Here is a 10,189-nt window from a genome sequence, read left to right on the forward strand (position 1 = left end):
TTTTCTAGAGTTTTCTAAGATTTTCTAGGTTTTTTCTAGGATTTTCAAGGGTTTTTTTTATGGTTTTTAGGGTTGTTTAGGGTTTTTCTAGGGTTTTCTAGATTTTTCTAGGATTTTATTGGGTTTTTCGATTTTTTTAAGATTTTCTAGGATTTTTTTAAAGTTTTCTAGTGTTGTCTAGGATTTTCTAGGGTTTTGTAGGATTTTCTAAGGTTTTTCTAGGGTTTTTAGGATTTTCTAGGGTTTTATAGGGTTTTTCTAGTGTTTTCTAGGGTTTTTAGGATTTTTCTTGGATTTTCTAGGGTTATCTAGGATTTTCTAGGATTTTTTTAGGGTTTTCGAGGATTTGTTAGGGTACTTCGGTTTTTTTACCGTTTTCTTGAGTTTTCAAGGGTTATCTAGGGTTTTCTATGGTTGTTAGAATTTTTTAGAGTTTTTAGGGGCTTCTAGAGTTCTTTAGTGTTCTTTACGATTTTCTAGGATTTTTCTAGGATTTTCTAGGGTTATCTAGGGTTTTCTAGACTTTTCTAGGATTTTCTATGGTGTTTTAGGATTTTTTAGAGTTTTTCTAGGGTTTTCTAGGGCTTTAAGTTTTCTAGGGTTTTTTATGATTTTTAGGGTTTTTCTAGGGTTTTCTAGATTTTTCTAGGTTTTTTAGGTTTTTTTTAGTGTTTTTTAGGATTTTTCTAGGGTTTTCTAGGGTTTTCTAGTGTTTTTCTAAAGTTTTCTTGGGTTATCTACGATTTTCTAGGATTTTTAGGGTTTTCTAGGGTTTTCCAGAATTTTTAGGGTATTTTAGGATTTTCTATGATTTTTGTAGGATTTTTTAAGATTTTCTAGGGTTTTCTAGAGTTTTGCACTAAGTGAGAGGTCTTTGGTTTAATACCCACCTGTAAGATATTTTTATAACATATACGTATATAGGATGTAAGTTAGTCACACTCAATTTTCAATCCTCTAATTTGTCATATTTTGACATAGTTTATTCTTAAAGTATTCAAACTTTTTAAATTATTCTAATTTAGCCTCTTAAATTTTATTGTTTAAATTTTAAATATTTAATTTTTAATCATAATTTGAATTTTATCTTTAAATATAAAGAAATATTGTTAAACTAATAAACTATTAACAAAAATGAAAAAACTAAAGATTTCAAATTAATATATGAGTGACAAACTCCCCAAAAAATACCCCAACGACTATGACATCCCATTTTCTCTTTGCTTACCCAACAATACCCACTACTTTCAAATCACCAATCTTCTTCTTCCACAGCCCTTCAATCTTCCGCTCTGTCATAGACCAGCACGGCAGCCACTTCTTTCTCCAGCATCTCTCTGATCTCTTCATTGTACACTGTTACTGTTGCTGTTGAGGCTGCAACCTTTGAGTTCGATGTCGATCTGCTCTCTTCTCCTCTCTCCGCTGCTGCTGTGCTCTCTACTCTGTACTCTCTCTCCAACCTTTTGCTTTCTCTACGCACATCGCTGCTATTCTATCCACTAGCAGCCTCCGCCGCCTCCTGCAAAGTCTGCTGCCAGCACTGCAACGAACGTCTCCTTCCTTCAGAAAATTAGGTATGCGTTCTCCTTCTTTATCTTCTATTTATTGTCATTTCTCATTCTGGAACCTAAATTTGTGTCTCTTGTTTTATTTTATCTAAATATTTTTTTCTCTTCCTCTGTGAATTTAATTTATTTATTTTTAAACAATGGTAATTTGTATGATTGTTTTGTGTCATTTTCTAGAATGATAGAACTTTGGCACTAGAATTTGCTTAATGAAACGGATATTGGAAACGTATTTTTTCTTCTACTTTTCTGTGCATCTCTTGATTTTTGATTAGTTCAATTTTTAAATTTCTTTGTTCATCTATCTTTTTTATTAGGTTAGTTCTGGGTTGCCACTTTATGTGATAAAAATACAGTGCGATTCCTTTATGGTTATGCAATTGATGACTGTATGTTAGACCAACCATATTCCTGTCTTTTATTATTGTCTATGTTAATTTGTTAATTGAAATATATCAGCTCACACAGAATATTATTATTCATTAAAAAAGTTGAGAAGTTCGAGAAACACTATCTCTAGGATCACTTTCGTCCCATTTTGGATTAAAAAAAAAATTAATAGTTTACAATCAAAAGATGTCATGGAAGAAAATGAGTTAAGCAAAAAAGAGTTTTCTAGAGTTTTAGGGTTATCTAGGATTTTCTAAGTTTATCTAGGGTTTTCTAGGGTTTTTAGGGTTTTTCTAGGGTTTTCTAGTATTTTCTAGGATTATCTAGGGTTTTCTAGGTTTTTTCTAGGATTTTTTAGCGGTTTCTAGGGTTTTCTGAGGTTTTTAGGATTTTCTAGATTTGTCTAGGATTTTTTAGGATTGTCTAGGGTTTTTCTATTATTTTCTAAGGTTTTCTAAGGTTTTTCTAGTATTTTCTAAGGTTTTCTAAGGTTTTTCTAAAGTTTCCTTGAGTTATCTAGGATTTTCTAGGATTCTTTAGGATTTTCTAGGGTTTTTTAGGATTTTTGAAGGGTTTTTTTTTATTTTTTTCTAGGGTTTTTTTAGGTTTTCTAAAGGTTTTAGGTTTTCTAAGATTTTCTAAGTTTTTCTAGAGTTTTATAGGGTTATCTAGGATTTTCTAGGGGTTTTAGAATTTTTTAGGGTTTTCTAGGACTTTGTAGTATTTTTTAAGATTTACTAGAGTTTTTCTAGGATTTTCTAAGGTTTTTCTAGGGTTTTCTAGGGTTATCAAAGGTTTTCTAGGGTTATTTAGAATTTTCTAGGATTTTCTAGAATTTTCTAGGATTTTCAAGGGTTATCTATGATTTTCTAGGGTTTTTAGGATTTTCTAGGGTTTTTAGAATTTGCTAGGGTTTTCTATGATTTTTTTACGGTTTTTTATGGTTTTTCTATGATTTTTTAGGATTTTTTAGGGATTTCTAGGATTTTCTAGGGTTATCTAGAGTTTTCTAAGGTTTTTAGGATTTTCTAGGATTTTCTAGGATTATCTAGGATTTTCTAGGGTCTTTAGGGGTTTCTAGGGTTTTTTTTTATGGTTTTTCTAGGGTTTTCTAGAAATTTTCTATTATTTGTCTAGTATTTTCTAGGGTTTTTTAGGATTTTCTAGTATTTTTTCATGATTCTTTAGAGGTTTTAGAGTTTTCTAAGATTTTTCTAGGATTTTTTATGGTTTTCTTAGCTTTTTTAGGGTTTTCTAGGATTTTCTTGGATTTTCTAAGTTTTTCTAGGATTTTCTAGGGTTATCTAGGATTTTCTAGGGGTTTTAGGTTCTTCTATGGTTTTTAGGATATTTTAGGGCTTTCTAGGGTTTGTTAGTGTTTTCTAGGGTTATATAGGTTTTTCTAGGGGTTTTCTAGGATTTTCTAGGCTTTTTCTAAGGTTTTAGGATTTTCTTAGGTTTTTTAGGGTTTTTAGGGTTTTGTAGAGTTTCCTAGGATTTTCTAGGATTCTCTAGAGTTTTTCTAGGTTCTTCTAGTGTTTTCTATGATTTTTAAGATTTTCTAGGATTTTCTTAGATTTTCTAGAATTATCTTAGATTTATTAGGGTTTTCTAGGATTTTTTAGAGTTTTCTAGAGTTTTCTAAGGTTTTTAAGGTTTTCTAGGATTTTTCTAGGTTTTTTAGGATTTTCTAGGATTTTCTAGAGTTTTCTAGTGTTATCTAGGGTTTTCAAAATTTTTTTAGGGTTTTTCTTAGATTTTCTAGGGTTATCTAGGATTTTCTTGGGTGTTTTAGAGTTTTCTAGGGTTTTCTAGGGTTTGTTAGGGTACTTAGGTTTTTTTAAGGTGTTATAGGGTTTTTAGAGTTTTTCTAGGATTTTCTAGGGTTCTTTAGTATTTTTTAGGGTTTTTCTAGGGTTTTTCTAGGGTTTTCTAGGATTTTTCTAGGGTTTTCAAGGATTTTCTAAGGTTTTCTAGGTTTTTTCTAGGGTTTTCTATAATTTTCTAAGATTTTTAGGGTTTTTAGAATTTTTTATGGTTTTTAGGATTTTTAGGGTTTTTCTAGGATTTTTTAGATTTTTCTAAGGTTTTCTAGGATTTTTCTTATTGTTTTCTAGGGTTTTCAAGGGTTTTTCTAAAGTTTTCTAGGGTTATATAGGATTTTCTAGGGTTTTGTAGGGTTTTCTAGAGTTTTTCATGTGTTTTTAAGGATTTTTAGGATTTTCTAGGGTTTTCTAGAATTTTTTAGGGTTTTTCTTGGATTTTCTAGGGTACTTAGGTTTTTTTTGGGGTTTTCTAGGATTTTTCTAGAGTTTTCTAGCATTTTCTAGGGTTTTTCTAGGATTTTCTAGGGTTATCTAAGATTTTCTAGAATTTTTTAGGGTTTTTCTTAGATTTTCTAGGGTTATCTAAGATTTTCTAGAATTTTTTAGGGTTTTTCTTAGATTTTCTAGGGTTATCTAAGATTTTCTAGAATTTTTTAGGGTTTTTCTTAGATTTTCTAGGGTTATCTAAGATTTTCTAGAATTTTTTAGGGTTTTTCTTAGATTTTCTAGGGTTATCTAAGATTTTCTAGAATTTTTTAGGGTTTTTCTTAGATTTTCTAGGGTTATCTAAGATTTTCTAGAATTTTTTAGGGTTTTTCTTAGATTTTCTAGGGTTATCTAAGATTTTCTAGAATTTTTTAGGGTTTTTCTTAGATTTTCTAGGGTTATCTAAGATTTTCTAGAATTTTTTAGGGTTTTTCTTAGATTTTCTAGGGTTATCTAAGATTTTCTAGAATTTTTTAGGGTTTTTCTTAGATTTTCTAGGGTTATCTAAGATTTTCTAGAATTTTTTAGGGTTTTTCTTGGATTTTCTAGGGTACTTAGGTTTTTTTTGGGGTTTTCTAGGATTTTTCTAGAGTTTTCTGGGGTTATCTAGGGTTTCTAGGATTTTTAAAGATTTTTTAGGATTTTTTAGGAGTTTTCTAGGATTTTTTAGGATTTTTTAGGGTTTTTTTTAGGGTTTTGCACTAAGTGAGAGATCCTTGGTTTAATACCCACCTATAACATATTTTTATAACATATACATATATAGGATGTAAGTCAGTCACACTCAATTTCCAATCCTCTAATTTGTCATATTTTGACATAGTTTATTCTTAAAGTATTCAAACTATTTTAAATTACTCCAAGTTAGCCTCTTAAATTTTATTTTTAAAATTTTAAATATTTGATTTTTAATCATAATTTTAATTTTATCTTTAAATGTAAAAAATATTGTTAAACTAATAAACTATTAACAAAAATAAAAAATCTAAAGATTTCAAATTAATATATGAGTGACAAACTCCACAAAAAATACCCCAACGACTATGACATCCCATTTTCTCTTTGCTTACCCAACAATACCCACTACATTCAAATCCTTAATCTTCTTCTTCCACAGCCCCTTAATCTCCCGCTCTGTCATAGACCAGAACGGCAGCCACTTCTTTCTCCAGCATCCATCTGATCTCTTCATTATACATCGTTACTATTGCTGTTGAGGCTGCAACCTTTGAGCTCGATGCCGATATGCTCTCTTCTCCTCTCTCTCCGCTGCTGCTGTGCTCTCTAATCTGTACTCTCTCTCCAACCTTTTGCTTTCTCTACGCACACCACCGCTATTCTATCCACTAGCAGCATCCGCCGCCGCTTACAAACTCTGCTGCCAGCACTGCAACGAATGTCTCCTTCCTTCAGAAAATTAGGTATGCGTTCTCCTTCTTTATCTTCTATTTGTTGTCATTTCTCAATTTGGAACCTAAATTTGTGGCTCTTGTTTGATTTTATCGAAATATTTTTTTCTCTTCCTCTGTGAATTGAATATATTTATTTTTAAACTATGGTATTTTGTATGATTATTTTGTGTCATTTTCTCGAATAATAGAGCTTTGGCACTAGAATTTGCTTAATGAAATGGACATTGATGACGTATTTTTTCTTCTACTTTTCTGTGCATCTCTTGATTTTTGATTAATTGATTATTGAATATTGATGACTTGACCAGTTAAGAATATGGATTAGTTCAATTTTTAAATTTCTTTGTTTATCTATCTTTTTTATTAGGATAGTTTTGGGTTGCCTCTATATGAGATAAAAATACAGTGTGATTAAACTTTATTCAATTTAGGAATAGCTTTTCAATATGTGTGATGTGTTCTTTCCAAATAGAGGCTTAATTTGCTTGTGTATGATTAAACGTTGCTGGTTTATAAAAGAATGAACTAGCTAACATTTTGGGGCCTTAATTTGCTTGTGATTTGAATTTAATTAAAGACAAATGGAAGAATGAAGGCCTTAGTTTGCTTCGATTTTGCTTACAATTTTGGTTCACTAATCCATCTTCATTAAATACAATGTAATAAGTGTCTTGCGTATGATTGTTTTCAATTCTCAATTTATCTTTTATTCACGTAATGAGACTCCTTTATAGCTATGCAATTGATGACTGCTTGTTAGACCAACTATATTCCTGTCTTTTATTATTGTCTATGTTAATTCGTTAATTGAAATATATCAGATCACACATAATATTATTATTCATTGAAAAAAGTTGAGAAGTTGAAGAAACACTATCTCTAGGATCACTTTCGTCCCATTTTGGATTAAAACAAAATGAATAGTTTCAATCAAAAGATGTCAAGGAAGAAAATGAGTTAAGCAAAAAAAAGAGAAAGAAATTAAAAGAGAAAGAAAGAAGGAAAAAAGAAAAGTTGAGATATTCATTTATATAAAGGAAATCTAAAAACACATTATGATGACTAAATTAAAAGATATCTCTATATATGTATCATGTTGCTAAAGGCTACAAAGGGAATGGACATATAACAAAAGATGGAAGGAAAATAATGAAGGATGTTGTGAGGAAATATTGAGTGATTACTTCGGAAGATGACAAAAAGCTATCCACCTGCTGTAATTTTTGGTCTATTAAGTAATAATGTAGATTAAAATATGATATGTGAAAACTTTTAATGAATGTTGGAGACCTTTACATGGATGTTGCAAATGATATTATGTAGGGCTTTTTAGAGTTTTCTAGGGTTATCTATGATTTTCTAGGGTTCTCTAGTATTACCTAGGGTTTTTTTAGGATTTTACTAGAGTTTTCTAGGGTTTTTTTATGGTTATCTAGGGTTTTCTATATTTTTTCTAGAGTTTTCTAGGATTTTTAGGATTTTCTAGAATTTTTTTCACGGTTTTTAGGGTTTTTTAGGGTTTTTCTAGTGTTATCTAGATTTTCTACGATTTTCTTAGGTTTTTGAGAGATTTCAAGGATTTTCTAGGTTTTGTCTAGGTCTATCTAGGGTTTTCTAGGATTTTTTTAGTTTTTTTTTTTGTTTTTTCTATGATTTTTTAAGGTTTTTTAGGGTTTTCTAGGATTTTCTAGATTTTTTTTCTTAGGTTTTCTAGGGTTTTTCTACGGTGTTTAGCATTTTTAGGATTTTCTATGGTATTTTTAGGGGTTTTTAGGTTTTTTGTATTTTCTAAGGTTTTCTTTGGTTATCTAGTGTTTTCTAAGGTTTTTCTTGGGTTATCTAGGGTTTTCTAAGATTATCTAGGGTTTTTTAGGATCTTCTAACGTTTTTTTGGATTTTTTAGAGTTTTCAAGTGTTTTTTAAGTTTTTTCTAGGGTTTTCTAGGTTTTTCTAGGATTTTCTAGGGTTTTTAGGACTTTCAATGGTGTTTTTATGGTTTTTAGGACTTTTTAGGGTTTTTCTAGGGTTTTATAGATTTTTCTAGAGTTTTCTAAGATTTTTCTATTGTTTTCTTGGATTTTCTAGATTTTTCTAGGGTTTTCTTGGGTTTTCTAGGATTTTTTTAGGGTTTTTTAAGATTTACTAGGATTTTCTAGGGTTTTTAGGGTTTTTATTGTTTTCTAAGATTTTTTATGGTTTTCTAGGGTTATCAAATTTTTTCTACTGTTATTCAGAGATTTCTAGAGATTTCTAGGATTTTCTAGGATTTTTTAGGATCTTCTAGGGTTTTTATGGGTTTTCTAGGATTTTCTCGGATCTTCCAGGGTTTTCTAAGTTTTTTCTAGGATTTTATAGGGTTTTCTATGGTTTTTAGGGTTTTCTAGGGTTTTTTATGGTTTTTCTAGGGTTTTCTAGATTTATCTAGGGTTTTCTAGGGTTTTTTATTATTTTCTAAGGTTTTCTAGGGTTTTTCTAGTGTTTTCTAGGGTTTTCTAGAGTTTTTCTAAAGTTTTCTTGGGTTATCTAGGTTTTTTAGGGTTTTCTAGGATTTTTTAGGATTTTTAGGGTTTTCTAAGGTTTTTTTTATGTTTTTTAAGGTTTTCTAGGGTTTTTTAGGATTATCTAAGGTTTTCTAGGGTTTTTAGGATTTTCTAGGATTTTCTAAGTTTATCTAGGGTTTTCTAGGGTTATCTAGGATTTTCTAGGGGTTTTAGGATTTTCTAGAATTTTCTAAGGTTTTTCTAGGGTTTTCTAGGCTTTTTAGGGTTTTTAAGATTTAATAGGGTTCTTCTAAGGTTTTTAGTGTTTTCTAAGATTTTTCTAGGGTTTTCTAGGATTATAAAAGGTGTTCTAGAGTTATTTAGAATTTTTTAGGATTTTCTATTTTTTCTAGAGTTTTCTAGTTTTATCTAGGGTTTTCTAGGGTTTTTCTTGGGTTTTCTAGGATTATCTAGAGTTTTCTAGGATTTTTTATGGTTTTCTAGGATTTTCTAGGGTTTGTTAGGATACTTAGGTTTTTTTAGAGTTTTTTAGGGTTTTCGAGGGTTATCTAGGGTTTTCTAGGGTTATCTGGGATTTTTAGAATTTCATATAGTTTGTTAGGTTTTTCTAGGTTTCTTTAGTGATTTTAGAGTTTTCTAGGATTTTTTTAGGGTTTTCTAGATTTTTTTATGGTTTTCTATGATTTTCTAGGGTTTTTTAGGATTTTCTAGGGTTTTTTAGATTTTTTTTCTGGGATTTTCTAGAGTTTTCTAGAGTTTTTTTTATGGTTTTAAGGGTTTTTTAAGATTTTTATAGGGCTTTCTTGGGTTTTTCTAGAGTTTTCTAGTGTTTTTCTAAAGTTTCTAGGGTTATCTAGGGTTTTCTAGTATTTTTTAGGGTTTTTCAGGATTTTTTTAGGGTTTTTTAGGTTTATTTTTAGTATATTAAAGGCAAAATTTCCAACGCGTAGAACGAAGAAAATAGTCAAAGAATCGACTCAATTGATGGAACTTAAAACCGAGACGCAGCAACCTCAATTCAAAGAGCTTGAAATCGAAGGTACAGCAAGATCAAATAACAAATTTCTTGATCAGCATAAAGTTTTCACTATTTATTTTCATTAAAACTCTACCTGTGTGTTTGTGGCAGTGGAGTGTCAAATCAGTGCAATTAAAGTGGTTCGTGATGTTGACATCGAGCGATTGTTGATGGAACTTCGTTTGGTTCGATCGTGCTTCAGTGAGGAACAGCTCCGGAAGCCAATGTTGCAGGTCTTCGAAGAAACCTTACCGAATCTCTCAATTGTGAAAGATGAAGAGAATGGGAAATTCGATGTGAAGTGGAAAGAGAGAGGGAGCAGAATGTCCACAACCTGTGGTGGTGTAGGAAGAGATTTGCACACTTCTCTGTTCCAGAGGCTTTGGATTGCTTTTCCTTCGGAATGTCCTTCTTCGGTTCCTCAGTGTGGTGGTTTTGAATACTCTAGCAATACTGGTAGTGTTTAGTTTTCTTTTTCGATTTAACTCATTTCATATCTGAATTAAAGTTTCTTAAATTGAATTAAAAAAATGGAAATGTGTGTTACAAAACATACTATTGTTCTATGCCCCTTAAATTGTTTGATTTCCTTCAATTTTGAACGATTTTACTATAGATATTATAGTTCTTATACATTTTGGCATAGATTGTAGTTTATACCTGTTATTTTACTTTTTTGTTGGCAGGGAGAACATGATTTCTTGGTGATGAAAATCTTCATTTTAAGGACTTTGTATGTTCTCTATCTTCTTTGTGCACTTTGATTAATTGTATTTCGTAACATCCTTAGCTGGCTTATTTGGGTCACTTACCAGGACTTGATGCGACATAAAATTGGGGTAGCTGTGTAGGAGCAGCATTAATATTCCAATTCCTTTCAATAAGTTTTACACTAAATCCATTTGAAATAAGTTTATATCATTTATGTAATATTCCATTTCTTTTCAATATATTCTAGTAAGTCGTGTTTAACACTCAATAAAAG

General features: G+C 30.4%; 1 protein-coding gene across 1 annotated transcript; it reads left to right on the forward strand.

Annotated features, from left to right (window-relative positions):
• On the forward strand, nucleotides 9,171–9,671 carry LOC107626637. The gene is made up of 2 exons (XM_016329532.1): nucleotides 9,171–9,225; nucleotides 9,316–9,671. The coding sequence occupies exons 1-2, from the start codon at nucleotides 9,171–9,173 to the stop codon at nucleotides 9,669–9,671; spliced, it is 411 nt and encodes a 136-aa protein (XP_016185018.1).

This window comes from Arachis ipaensis, chromosome B02, assembly GCF_000816755.2.
Source record: "Arachis ipaensis cultivar K30076 chromosome B02, Araip1.1, whole genome shotgun sequence".
NCBI lineage: Eukaryota > Viridiplantae > Streptophyta > Magnoliopsida > Fabales > Fabaceae > Arachis > Arachis ipaensis.

Coding starts and splice junctions, on each gene's coding strand:
- LOC107626637 (XM_016329532.1), top strand. CDS start 9,171: ATGGAACTTAAAACCGAGACGCAGCAACCTCAATTCAAAGAGCTTGAA. Junction 9,226..9,315: donor CAAAGAGCTTGAAATCGAAG/GTACAGCAAGAT, acceptor TGTTTGTGGCAG/TGGAGTGTCAAATCAGTGCA.